The sequence below is a fragment of the Halyomorpha halys genome, unplaced genomic scaffold, assembly GCF_000696795.3.
Source record: "Halyomorpha halys isolate HHAL.00 unplaced genomic scaffold, Hhal_1.1 Scaffold1950.1, whole genome shotgun sequence".
Lineage (NCBI taxonomy): Eukaryota > Metazoa > Arthropoda > Insecta > Hemiptera > Pentatomidae > Halyomorpha > Halyomorpha halys.
This window is the reverse complement of record NW_027109604.1, coordinates 3,628-18,226: the sequence shown is the minus strand read 5'-3', so window position 1 is coordinate 18,226 and position 14,599 is coordinate 3,628. Positions and strand designations below refer to the sequence as shown.

General features: G+C 40.7%; 2 protein-coding genes across 2 annotated transcripts; both read left to right on the top strand.

Annotated features, from left to right (window-relative positions):
- The first annotated feature begins 9,849 nt into the window (after window positions 1-9,849).
- LOC136795860 (chromosome partition protein Smc-like) lies at window positions 9,850-10,966 on the top strand. Its single transcript, XM_067047779.1, has 2 exons — window positions 9,850-10,019; window positions 10,111-10,966. Exons 1-2 carry the CDS (start codon window positions 9,850-9,852, stop codon window positions 10,964-10,966), a joined length of 1,026 nt encoding a protein of 341 aa, XP_066903880.1.
- A 1,990-nt stretch (window positions 10,967-12,956) lies between these two features.
- On the top strand, window positions 12,957-13,523 carry LOC106690892 (uncharacterized). Its single transcript, XM_014436482.1, has one exon. It carries the CDS (start codon window positions 12,957-12,959, stop codon window positions 13,521-13,523), a length of 567 nt encoding a protein of 188 aa, XP_014291968.1.
- Window positions 13,524-14,599: the final 1,076 nt, after the last annotated feature.

Sequence of the window (14,599 nt, the reverse complement as noted above, 5' to 3'; positions counted from 1 at the left end):
AAAATTGAAGGAGTCTTCGGCCAGGATTGCGCGTTGGAAGGAGTTATTGGGACAGTACAATAAAATCACATTTAAACCAGGCAAAGAAAATTTGGTAGCTGATTGGTTATCTCAAGCCATAACTGTGAACGCATTGGAAGAAGACAATTGGGAACTGTCAGAAGTGAGACAGTTTTTACGAGAATGGACGTCGACAGAGAAAGATAGACAGAACGTGGTGGAGGAAGATGATAGGGAGGAATCTTCATCTAACGAGAGCTCTGAGGAAGGAAGACCAGTAGATATTGAGGAACTGGAGGGCATGATAAACGACAAGAGGCGGCAGATTGTATGGTAAACGAGGACCACTGGATTGATCATAGTTGAGTGCAGCAAGTATGGGAGGAGCAATATCACGACAATTTGGTCACAACCAGACGTGAAGAACGAGCAGATCTGTATAACGTTGAACAATGCTTGGAAGCATGGAAAAAAGTGTCACCTGTTCGTTGGGAATGAAAACATTCCGGAAAAGATCAAGCGGCTATGGCGTGATGAACACATAGATATAGACAGGACATTCGCCCGATGCAAGTTGATACAAGTTGGAAACCCTTCGGGAGTACGTGAGTGTAGGATATCATCAGGGCAAAACAAATCACCACGGAATCTCGGAGACCTTTTGGTGGGGGATGAAGAAGACTATCACAGAAGTTGTAGGAAACTGTGAAGTTTGTCTACGCAGCAAGTATGACAGACACCCACTAACAGGGAGACAAGAGGAGACACCTACCGCAGATGCATCGCTCAAAGATCTACAGGTAGACACTTTCACATGGCGAGGATTTAAATTGGTTCACCATAATTTATCTCTTTAGTGAGATACAAAAATGGTTACAAAAATATTAGAAAGCTTTGTACTTGTTAGATTTGTGCTGCCGTTGGATGAGCAGTTAGTGTCAACTTACCCTCTTCCTAATTTATAAGGGATATACGTTATTATTAATTTATATTGTCTTTTAGTTCTTTTTAAGTAATCCACTAAAGTTAGAAAATGGTAAAATTAGTTTTACAAAGTTTGACTATACAACTAATTATATGGAAATTCATGTAAATCAAACATAAGTTATGTAATTTAATAAATGTAACATGTATTTGTAAAAATTCATTATTTCTAGAATTGTAGAACTTTCTAGACTTGTAATATCATTTCTTAATAAGTTAATGTGTCTATTCCTTTACAAGAAAATATTAACAAGTTTAAAGTTATAAATTATACTAATAGAATGATACCAATCATACCTAGATGTAATTAATTCTAATATAGTTATATGTAATTTTGTAAATATAAAGAGAAAAATATAAATAGAGAATGTAATGTGAAACATGATTGCCAAAGAACATTGAATTGTAATAAGAAGGTAAAATGTTCAGTAAACAATGAGGTTAAGAAACAATTTCTAAATCGTTTCTATTTTTTTTTCATTTTTGCAACTATTTCAATACAATTTCATGTTTTGTGAAAATTGAAATGGCACACCCTAAACGATATTAAACGATAGAGAGTCACTATTCACTAGTGTGAAATGGAAAAAAAACTCGAATATTGGTGTTATGTCAGTAATAAAGTTAACGTGGTTGAGAGAATATTCAAAGATCTGGATAACTTCCGCAAATATTGTAAATTGCATAGGGAAGAATGTGGTTTTATTATTATTATTTTAGTATTGAAGTTATAGCATAAATCACGGCGAGAAGAAGCTCGCTGGAAGATAATAAGAACTTGAGTAGCTCTTTCGATCTATATTTTACGGGCCATCATCATTTCCATAAGAGGCCCTGTCTAGTTAAGAAGGTAAATTAGAGAGGCAGAGCAGGTAGAAAATGCCAAGCAGGAGCCGGTGAAAAATATTCCCGAGTGCAACTCTCTCCCACAACGGTTGTAAACTAAACCTCAATACATTTTCTCGACCATCCCCAGCTCTACAGCATTTATTATGTTTAAAAAACAAAACAACAAAAACGCGAAAATCGGATATGATTCCCTATTCAATGTTTTCTAAGAATTATTTTGAAACGATTATTCCAAAGCATATGAAACAGTCAGTTGGAATGATAGCAACAAAAACAATTTGATGAAATTGAAGTCTTCAAGTCGCCGATCACAAAAAAGGTTTTTCCACGTTTTGTTGTTGACTTATTGGCAAATAATAATAATATTCTTTATTTATTCTGGGACCAGTCTTCAGAATAACACAGAAAATAAAAATTGGATATTAGTGCCTTAGGATGAAAAGCATAAAATAAACAAATAAATATTTAGTAATTTTATTTGTTTTCATTTGCAAATATTCTTTTCTATTGTCCTGCTGCATTGTTTCCATTAACTTCTCTTCACACTTTTCTCACGTTACATATATGGTAATCACTGTTGCCCATATTATATATATTCTATTTATTCATAAAATCGACAAAATAATTTGAAATAGAATAAAGAATCAAAGAATAGTTTTGATGGATGTGTAAAAAGCAATTATATTAATAAAATATTCTATTGATTCGCAGATTTACGTCAAAAAATGTAACATTTTTTTGAATCGGGAAAGAAAGTAAAGAAATAGGCGTGACTTGCTAGCAGGAAGGGTACTGAAGCGACAAATGAGAGTAGGGATGGCATTGCATAGGGAAAAGGACCGGATAGTGAAAGATCTGCCAAAAGCTACAGTTCGGTGGGTCGTAGTGTATAAATCTTAAAACCAAGAATGGATATTGCAAAAATGAATGAAGGATTTGAATTGAAGGGGATCTGAGATGTATGATGGAAGACGGGATTGGATAACCTTGTAATGGAAGGGTGCCAGGAAATAGGTAGGACGGTAGGAAGTATATATTCACTTTAAGTCTTGGTAATACTGGAAGATATGGGTGCCCCTGAAGATGCGGAGAATAAATATAACAAAATAATTAATTAAACGTTTTAGTTTAACTTTGGTTTCTACAGACGCCTCCATATACCGAGCAGTAGTCAAAATAGATATCAAGAAGGTGACTAGAAGCCTGTGTGTTTCAAAAAATAATAGGTGGTAATGTTAATTTAGGCGGGAGATATGTTTTTTCAAGGAAAGGGTTTGGTCAACGGTGACTTGAAGGTTTTTTTTTTTATGATTGGATAATATTTGATGAGATTATTATTAGGAACAATGTTGGGATATTAGGTAAGGTTTTAAGAAGGTGATCAGAACCTATTACAGTTGCCTTAGTCTTCTCTCCATTGAACTTAAGCTTGTTTTCTACAAAGTTCTTACGTCGCTATACATAGGTCAGGTAGTGAAAAGGTAAGTTTGGGAGTGATTGATAAGAAGAGGTCATTAATGTAGTTGACGTTCAAGGTTAAGAATTAGGACCCTAAGGGAAACCACAGGAGAAGGAGAAGGTGGAGGTGACGGTGACGGTGGCTGATCTGGGACGACTACATACTGGGATCGATCTGAGTGGAAGTCTCGTACTGCAATGTACTGCCTTGAGATTTAATCGGGATTCCAGGATAATCACTGAAGGCAATTATCGAAAAATAAGTTAATTAATTAATTATATATTGAGTCCTAAAAAACTAACATTATGGTTGGATTCTTTTCCAAAGACTTTTTGTGTGTTTACCAGTTTACCAATTAAATACCTTTATATTTATAAAATGGTGTTACCATTAGTTATGTAGTATAATAAAGGGTGGTATATTGGTTTATATAATAGTATATAAATTACATAAAGAAACTAAGTATTTATTTACAATGTATTACTATGATTTAAATGATTCAAATAAATGGTAGCCATAAAATATCGATTATTACATTACTACTTATTATTTAATTTATACTTATAACTGTTGATTTGAATGATTCATGCCGTGGGATGTAGTTCTGTAGGTGTTTTCTCGTCCATGAGGGATGTCCAGGTCTCGTGGCCCGACTTCACTTAACGACTTCGTCTGGTCGAAGTGCATCTTACTCCGCTCCGGCTTCTGCTGCTCTCTCAAGCCTGGTCCTCTCTCGTCTAAGCCTTACTCTTGACTGTACCTTTTTCTGTTGTAGATTTCCTTTGTATTTTTTCCCACTTCCCTTTTAGGGCTTTACCTTATTTTGGAATCTCCTTTCTCATTGGCCATCGGTGACCGAACCCTCCCGAGGTTGGCGTCCCCCTCCTCAGAGAGTGGATGAAAAAGTTTGAAATGTCCAGGAAGGTCCTGCACCTGCTTAATTTGATTCCGGTCCCTCGTCAAACCTGTCATTTTTATTACAACACAACTTAAAGGTAAGCCAATATAATTATCTCGGGGGACTCTGTTAGTGTGACATACTTAACACAGGTGTTTTCATATCCTGGGACGCCCTAAAAGCTTCGCAGAAGGAAACCCTGACCAGGTATAGGGGCAGATGACGAAACACCTTAATAATACCCAGGATTGTCAAAAGGTCAATACGTATCAGTACGGTGTTCTGTAAGTTACCTGGTGCAAATTTTACTCCCTTTGCATCAATATAAAAACAGTTGAAAAATTGAAACTCTGCAAGTGTAAAGAGAAATATCGCTATGCGTTTGCGAACGGTGAAGGATAATATACAAGCAGTTAAGGGAAGGATACTGCAAACTCTCAAATGGACTCCCAGGTAACATCGACATACTCCTAACCTAAAACTATACGCAAATACTTAGGTGCATACCTGGGTTCCTTCAACACCTCTTTTGAGGCCAAATACTATTTGGCTACGATTTTAAAAACTGCGGTCAAACAAAATAGAAACAAAAATGAAATAATTCACTTATCAACAATTCACGAAAATGACCCCAGCTGTGAATGGCTACACATCTATGTGGACAAATTATCCATATCAGGCACTGGGAGACACAAATGATGGAAACTACTGAAACCAATTTTAAAGACTACTAGCTGTAAGAGCATTTCTCAGGTGTGGGGTTAGTTTTTTTTCTTTTTTTCTTTTCTTATTCCCCCTTCCGGGCACTGCTGCCATACGGGGTTCGGCAACAGTGGGGGTTTCAAAACTTTATTTTCATAAAAATATACAAAATTATTTGTTGGGACCATTTAATTTTTTGGGGACAATTTTTTTATAACTGTGGTGCAGCCCAGCACTCGGTTGAGTTCCTTAAGATGGGTCAGGATACCCAAGAGCATTCCTTTGTAAATAGTTATTGTAGCGGAGTACCTGAGGCCCCAGAAAGCACCCCCTATACTTTTTTTTTTGTTCCCCCTTCTTGGTATTACTGCCATACGGGGTTCGGTAACAGTGGGGTAGTGCGTTAGGATTGCGCATGCCACTGCTGCCAATAAACATATTTTTTTTTAAAACATTATTTTCATATATCGTATACAAAATTAAGGGTAGACCCATTTTATTTTTGGGGACAAATACATTTCAAAAAAGTGGTGCAGCCAAGCACTCGGTTGAGAGCCTTAAGATGGGGCTACACCTTATCCATCAGCATCCTCCGGTACGTCCAAAAGGCCTGGTCCGCATCCATTCGTTTGTCACCTCCAGTACGCAGCCTAGTCCAGCCCTCCTGGTCCTAGCCTGCTTCTTCGCTGTCCTCTTCGTCATCTTCCATTGGTGGCTCGCCGACCCCGGGTGGTCGAGCCCTTCCCAATGTAAAGTGCGTTGGCCCGACCACCTCCCTCCACCCGTAGATGAATTCCCTGAAGTACGGGTAGTTATCCTCCTCCATCAGGAGAGGGAATTCCGACTCGGCGAGGGCGAAGATCCCGCTTTTTCTTGACAACCTTGCAAGGTGTCCTTCCGTCGCGGTGCAGTCCAATACCACATGCTCTGATCTCAATCTGTTCACTCAAGATCTTCAAGGTAGGGAAGAATTTCCTCAGCGTCGCACCCTTCTCGCTGGTCCGCCACCGTCCATTCCACTCCTCGATGTGCTCTTCTCGCAGCAACTTCTTCCAACGGTTCGGGGTCTCGCCGATCCTCTCCCGGAGTCCCGCCGGTAGCACTCCCAGCCCCTGTCTTTTCACATCGTACTTCGTAGCATCCTTCAGGATGAGGTCCAGGGGCATTGCTCCGGCCAGCACCTGAATCGCCTCATGCGACACCGTCCTATACGCCTTCGTGACCCTCACCAGAGCCAGTCGTTGCGTAGTGGCCAGTCTCTTCTTCTGCTCCCGCGTGAGGGTTTGAGGGGATGCGTACCTCAGGATACCCAAGAGCACTCCTTTGTAAATAGTCATAGTAGCGGGGTACCTGAGGCCCAAGAAAGCACCCCCTATATTGCTCAGTCCATTAAGTGACAGAGTCACCCTATCCCTCAGGTATGCCAGGTGAGGGGTGGCGTCGAAGCCTCTCCTCATCCTATGTCACCTCCTCACCCAGCCTCACCTTCTCTCCCTATATGTCCAGAGTGATAGGGTGAGCCCTGTCCGTGGAGTCTTTTAGGAGTATGGCCTGAGTCTTAGCTGCGGCCACACTTAACCTCCTCCTCACGCACCACTCTCAAACCTGACTGGCACACTTCGTTCTTCAATCTGGCTGTGCTATTCCTTGCCACGATGACTGCCAGGTCGTCGACGTAGGCCGTGGAAAGACACCCTTTATCTTCTTGTTCCCCCAACAACTCACCGAACACTGCGGGCAGCCACTCTCGATCCTTCTCTCGACCTCGGAACAGCTACCCTTGATCTTCACACTCCTGTTACTAAAGTAACTACTCATGAGGGAGTGTAAGTTCCTGGGGGTGTCGAACTCCTGCAACCGCTGAAGTACGCGTGGCCACCAAACACTAAAGAAGGCGGAGGATATGTCGAAGAGTATCATCAAAACATATTTCTCCGCCCTCCCTTATACATCCTCACGCACTCTCAGCAGCACATCTGTTGTTCCATTATCACTGGTCGAGCCGTATTGCCGTGGATGACTCGCAGCATTAAGGACTGATCTGAGGCTCTGCATTATCATATGCTCCAGGACCTTGCTGATAACAGGGAGGAGGCATATGGGCCGATAGGCCTTCGGCGATTCCTTATCCTTGCCTTCCCCTTTGTAGAGTAATTTCAAGTCTGCAATCCTTCACCTGTTCGGAATGTACCCCTTTTCCAAGCACTCGTTGAAGATGTCCAACAGCTCTCCCTTGATATATGGGGCACTGTTCCTGAGGATTGCAGCGTCCGAGGTGTCAAGTCGCAGAGCCTTCTCAATCCTCTGCCTTCCACGGCAAGACGTAGGTCCCATAAGTCCCACGGTGGGCTGAGGTCGGTACCTTGTGGGTATGACGTGATGCGTCTCACCATACTCTCCTCAGCACTTTCCTGCGACGGATCATCCCTGGGATATTTATAGTCAATATACATCATCGCCGTTTCTTCCAGGGTGGTTGCCTGGGACCCTTCACCTTTGATGGCAGCCATCATTTGTATTGGATTCACCTTGCCCAGCGCTATCCTATACCGGATGCCCCAGGGCTTCTTCTCCGGCTCCTTGACGATGAACTCGTCCCGGGACTTCTTCTTCTGGTGACGCGCGCCGTTTTGGTATACCTTTACCTATGTTTGCTTTCCTCTCGCAGTGCAGCTCTCCTCTCTTCATCCCTGCACTCCTGGTACCTGCGCCTGGTCCTATAAAACTCTCTCAGCTGTGTCAGGGCCGGCGTCCACGGTGTGGGGTTAGCTGCCAAACATGCATCTGTTGAAGTACTTGAGAACATACACCCACCATTAAAGGCCGTATTTATCGTTGACTCTCAGAATTCATCCCACAACTCACAAAGAGACCCTAAGAGAACAATTTATTGCAGGATGACGTTGAATAAACTGTCTTTGGACCGTAAGGTGCAATAGATGTCTAGTTGTATCAATACCAGTGGCATTAATCGAACCTAGCTGTAATATGTTGAAACATAAATTAGTCAATGATCAGGACAGTCTGGAATAAACGGCGCCTCACGGAACTGTCATTAGAAAGGAAGTGGGGAGTCTGACCCAGGGTCCTATTGACAAGGTACTACTTCCCAGAGTAGTCGGTATGGGTGCCTTAAGGATGAATGTCAAATGTGTGGCTACCAAACCATGGATGCATACTACCTTCTATTGCTAGAACGATTGTCTAATACTGGTGTTTTAAGCCTACTACAGTTGCAAAAACTTTTTTTCGATTAATTCAGTTAAAAAATTATAGGCGTTTAATTTTGATATAATCTAAAGTAAATTAGATCTGAGATAAATTTACTAATCTAGTAAGGAACCATAAATAAAATATTGTTATACTTGAAAAAATTAAATTGTTTACATCGGGACCTGCTCGTGGTATACTTCATATATCCCGAATGTATTTTCAAATTATAATAATTAGTGTGGGAAAGTGAGCTGAAAATTTGTGAGACTTTCTGCTCATTAGCATGCATATATATTTTCTTTTTAGACCAAATAAAATCCCTGAGGGAGCAAACTGGTTTAGTGCGTTAGTTTAATAATTATTTCGATTATATACGAGAATAACAGAACAAAGAGTGATCTCATATATTAGGTCTATGGCTTATCTGGTGACGTCTTTTCTGTCGCGGTGACTTCCTCTAGCCGCTTTCCTCGTACAGGTTGTGTTGTGGGCGAATATGGTGAAAACCATGTAATCTTCGCCGGTGTCAGAAAAAACGTCTTTATTCCTCAATGGCTGGCCAGCGTGTCCTGGGCCCTGGCGTGAATAGCATATATGGGCAGGCCAGGTCCTAGCTTGTATGATGCATAGGCTGGGGCGGCATTGCAGTCGCGGCCTCTTCGGGGTCTTCCGATATCCGCGGCAAGGGGGGCATCAGAAAATGAGACCCCGACCCTGACTTTATATAAATTCAAAAAATAACCGAAAAAATCGGATTCTTAAATCCGACAAAATATTATGTTAAAGTGCCAAATACTGCTGCATCAACAGTAAAACGATAAATTAAATGAATTTTAAAGATTAAATATTTTTTATTTCTCATAATTGAAATTACCTGAAATGAGACGTATTTATTTATGTCATCATTACAGGTGTAGTAGTATTTTTTTTTAAGATATAGTACTTATAAATTGTGTGCATCGTCCTATTTTTCCTAATGTGAACATTTGACAATACAAGTGACAATAGAAGGTTACAGAAGGGAGGAAGGTGATGGATGCTGTAGATTGTTGGCTTGCGGCGGAGGTGGTTTGGAAAAGTAAACAAAAGAGGGCATTAATAACCATTAAGAACAATAAAAGATGGTGTACACTACCAACCGCCCCCGATTAATCTAACTTAGCCTTCTCTATTGTCCTCGTCCCCATTGTCATATCTAATCATGGCTTCCTTAGTGCTCTTTTAAATCCACCGCTTTGGCCAGTCGCTTTTCAGCTTCCTTGGTAATTCGATTAGCAAGTTTCATTTGACAAACAGAAGAATCATAATGTCACAATATTATCTTCCTTATATAGAGTTGCAAATTTAAAGTAGTTCATAAACATATTTTTGTCTTAGACGAATCTTGTAATATGATAATCGTATGAGGCAATCCACTTATGGACGAATACCATGCATTGGGTATCTCGTTAGCAATATTCAAAGAAGTGAAAGTAAACCCCAAAAGCAACAAAAAGATTCATATATATCATGCACGACTCAATGAAAAATGGAAAACAAACATGAATTTTAATATTTGATGAACTCTCAGGTTACATCAAAAAAACTATTTGAGGAATTAAAATATTATAAATGATTATTAATTAACAAAAGAAGTTGTAGTATTGTGAAGAATGAGGAGTCCTCGAAAATATGAAGGTTCTGCTTCGCCTATCACATGAGGACGGAAAAATTTAATACAGTGTTCCTATTACAGACGGTAAATATGTATCTTGGTATGAATGCGATTAAGGATATAATTATCACCCTATTTTGGAATTGGAATATAAAATGGCTGAATAAGAAACCCGAAGAACCGACAGAACAGGGGCCAACTGGAGGAACAGTGACCCAAGTCAAGAATAAAACCCAGCCAGAAACAATTTCAGCACGGATGCAAAATAATAAAGACGGACTCTAACGGACCACAGGCGATGGAATAGAACTCAATAGTGGCCTAGCTACAGAATTTTCTGAAAGAACAAAGGAAAGAACGAGAAGAATTTTGGAAAAAACAAGAACAGAGGGATGAAAACGTAATTGAAGCTATAGGGGACTTTACGAAAGAGTTATGTGAAAAAATAGATGCAACGACCAGCAGGTTGGAAAGAACTGACAATAAATTAAATACGAATCGCTTTGATGCCGATAAAAAACCAAATCAAGCTACCCCTCCTGAAGAAAAAACCGGAAATAATAGTGATGATCTAAAGACAGGCAATCAGGACGCTACCTCTGCTGTGAATAAAGAAGATAACAATACTAAAGAGCTTGAGGACCAAGAAATCGAAGAACTAGAGACAGAAAAGGAACCTCTGGTGGATGAAAATAGTGAACCTGAAATAATAAGCGATTCCCCTGGCAATCTTATGGAAATTATCTCAGATGAACAAGAAATCCTTGATTCAACAATAACTGATGAACATGAAATTCTCAAAGAAGAGATAGAAACAGGTAAGAAAAATGAGGGTATTAATGAACCTCTTAAGATTTGTGAAGTAGATGCCAATGAAAAAACTTTAGAGATCAAAGAAACTCTCGCAACATGTCAAATTGAAGCCGAGGAAAAAATTAAGCAAATAGAAAAGAAGAAATATGAAGTTACCACTGGAGAAGCTAAGTGTTTTAATTTTAGACGCTTAATCAAGCTCGCAACTTCAGATGCGCCACTTCGACTTATAGAAATTATGGTTGGGTTAAATGAAAACTATTTCGTAGTGGGTTATAATGTGTTTCTTAAGAAAATCAAAGATAATTCTTGTAGAGATGAATTAACCTTATTAGAAAGTCGCGATAGTAAATCCCCGTTAAATCAAAATTCAATTAATAAAGAAAAAAATTAAAAATATTATAGAGATGTACCGACAAGATCAATCATGTCCCAAATTTTTAACTATGGATTTTATGAAGGATATATGGTCTTGGACCATGTTCGGAAAGGCCACATACCATTGTATAGTATGGACCGGCAGTCTTTATCCTAATCCAGAGGATAAAAGGGGTTTTTTTAATTAGCGTCCTCTCCGTTGACGAGCTAAGGGTTTTGGTGGTAACATCATTCGGATAACCCATTCTGGATAATTGTAAATAGATTGGAAATATCGTTTTGTAAATAGGTAGTACAATTAATTGCGTAAATAGGATAAAAATCTCGATAAGACTTAGAAAGCGGAACTGGATGAATCTCAGAGTTAGTTAGGTTAATAGGATAAATACTAACTTCTCGTGAAAATGTTTGAAGATAATAAATTTGAAAAATAACAATCACAACTAAGGACCTAACTTAAATAATTATTTCTAAAAGGGTATATTGTATAATTTAGATATTGCCGGACCGATGCATATATCCGTCGGCTACAGATCTAAAGAAATGTACAGAGGCATATATATAACAGAGGGTATGCACCCTCTGGGAACGGTTGACCGTGTAGGCAGAGTTAAACAAATAAACACCCCTTATCTCACACGGGGCCTCTCTAAAAACCTCGGGAAAAATACAATAAGCCGCCAGAAGCCGGCTTTCTTCAAAGAAGAAACTTTTAAAGATGAAAGGTAGGAAAAAGACCGACTTTCGTCGAAGGTCATTGGACCTTCTCACCCCCTCTGAAAATAGAGGAACCAATCAAAGGACAGAAATCAAAAGGAAGAGTCAGAAGGAGAGGGGAGAAAATGAACAAAAGGGGCAAGAGCAAAGAAATTGAGACCAGTCGGAGTTGACAGAGTTTTGGGGAGAGTCTCAGGGGAACACAGCCTGAGAGAGCCGGACGGAAGGGACAGAGTTTTGTGGAGAGTCTCAGAGAGGAGGTTCGAAGGAGCCCGGAGTTGAACACAGTCTTGTAGGACTCTGGGAGAGATAAACACCTGAAGACAGGCCAGAGGAAGAGAGAGCGGCAGTCAGGAGGCGAATATGGACGCTCTTCCGCGACAACCGCCAAGCCGACCGATGTACCGAAACAAGTAAGACCTTTTCTGTTGTTAGTTGAATGGCAAGGATAAAATTAATAGTTTAGATTCAGTATAAATATCAAATATCCCAGCTGGTACATCTCAATTCATTATCTTGTAATTAAAGTATAAGGATACAAGTTTACCATGCTCTCTCATAAGAGTATTCTTGGTAATGTATATATAATTGTAAGTATAAAAGATGTAACAAAGACTTTACTTTATAATTAATAATCCCTGCATGCCACCTCATATATAATAGCATAGTAAATTGGTAAACACGATACCGTTGAAAAGGAATTCCAATGATTAATTATGATATTCATTTCTAGCATACCACGGCGTAACCTACTCCTTAACGGTTACACTGGTCCGTCCGATTCATCTCGGCAACCAGTGTAATTTCCCGTCTCTCCCCGGCTCTAGTCCGTCCGCTTCATCTCGGCAACTAGTAAGCTGGCTCCTATCTTGACAGTTCTAGTCCGTCCGCTTCATCTCGGCAACTAGTAAGCTGGCTCCTATCTTGACAGTTCTAGTCCGTCCGCTTCAACTCGGCAACTAGTAAGCTGGCTCCTATCTTGACAGTTCTAGTCCGTCCGCTTCATCTCGGCAACTAGAACTGTTACTCTGCCTCAGGCTCTCACCGAGACCTTCTCTACCTACGTCAGTGTCCAGGTCTCATCCCCTGGCACGGCCCTTCCTTTCTTACCAATTATTGAATACGCCTTGTCGGGGGTCTTCTGTAATGTGGGTATCAGGCTGGAGAACCGCCTAAGACCAGACAACCCCGACAAGTGGTGAACCCGACGTGATCCAAGCCGTCAAAGAGAAGCCCGACGTGATCCAGAGGAAGACTAACTTCAGGAGGAGTAAGAAATAACTAGAGAGATGGCAGGAGATTCAGAGACGGAAAAAGAAGAGACAAAAGGACAGAGAATGGATTCTCAGGAAATTAATGCATATCAAAGCCCAGTATCAAGAATACCACGGTTCTGGAGGAACAACCCCGTGCTATGGTTCGCCACCTGCGAGGCCGTATTCTCAACTTCGAAGGTCACATCATGCACCATAAAATTCCAACTTCTGATCCCGAATATCGATCAGGACGTATCAATACACGTGCAAGACCTTATTACGGATCCTCTTAAGCAGTCATATGAAAATTTGAAGGCCAGGCTACTACAGACCTACGGAGAATCTGGAAACCTGATAATAAAGAAACTATTAAAAGACATCCCGCTAGGAGACCAAAGCCCGTCTCACATACTACGAAGGATGCAGCAACTAGCTGGAGACTGCGTGAACGCAGAGTTCATCAGAACATTATGGCTGAAAAACCTAACCACAAGGTTCCAACCGATATTGGCCGCCACGGAACACACAGATGTGGAGAGACTTGCTGCTATAGCATACAAAATCCATGAAGTATCTGCGCCGACTGAGCCGATGGTATAGCCCGACCGGCCACTTTAAGACAGACAGTGGATAAAACATCGCATGACTATACAGAAGACTTAAGGGAACTCCGACAGGATATAGATAGAATACTTGGTATCTTGGGTTTAAGAAAGCGCGGACGGAATGGCGCACGCGCAATATCCAAATCCCATCCGAGCGGTATTTGCTACTACCATCGACGCTTTCAAGAAAAGTCTTTTAAGAACGGGAAACCTTGTATATGTAATGGAAGAGCCCAGAGCCAAATTTAAACTCCGACCAGTGAAAGTTGTGGCGGAAACTTTTACTCCACACCCACACCGCCGCCTTTTCGTCAAAGATCGAATAACGGGCCAGCCTTTCCTGATAGACACAGGAGCTTCAATTTCACTGCTACCAGTCCCTAAGGGACGGCGCAAGAAATCCATCAGACTTCACACTGGTAGCGGCTAACAATTCCTCAATAGCCACTTATGGCGAAGCGACCAGAGGTGTGGACCTAGGATTTAAGAAGCCCCTTCGCCGGACCTTCAAACTAGCATTTTACATAACTAGCAGCTTCAGTTCGGCTTATTAGTCGGTCACCACCTTTTATGAAGTGGCTCAATTCTTCTGTTTCCCTGGTAAACCTTTCGAGGTCAGAAATGGCCTTCCTCAAGTCTTGGGCAGTTGCTGTGCGTACTTTTACCCACTAAAGTGTTGTGGCGTGGGCTCCCGCTAGAGAGACTTCCAGTAGTGGGGCAAGCTCCGGAGGTGGTGGGTTTTGAACCCCATTTTGATTTAAAGGTTCCAAGTTCAAGACTGCTTGTCTAACGATACTATTGTCATTAGCAGCCATTATTTAAAAAAAATGATAGAATAGAAAAAAAAATGGAAGCTGAGAAAACTACTATTAAAAAAAATCTTCTTTAAAGTAAATATTACTCCGGTATTTAAAGACCTGGGTTTCGGCACCAGTTAAGTATTGGCGAAAGCAAAATGTCAAAAAAGAGAAGAAGGAATAAGATCTAACTTGCTTGAACTGCTGTAAAACACTGGCTTTATTGTATTCGGTACATCTCTTATATACGTACGATCAGCTGATCCCCTCAGTC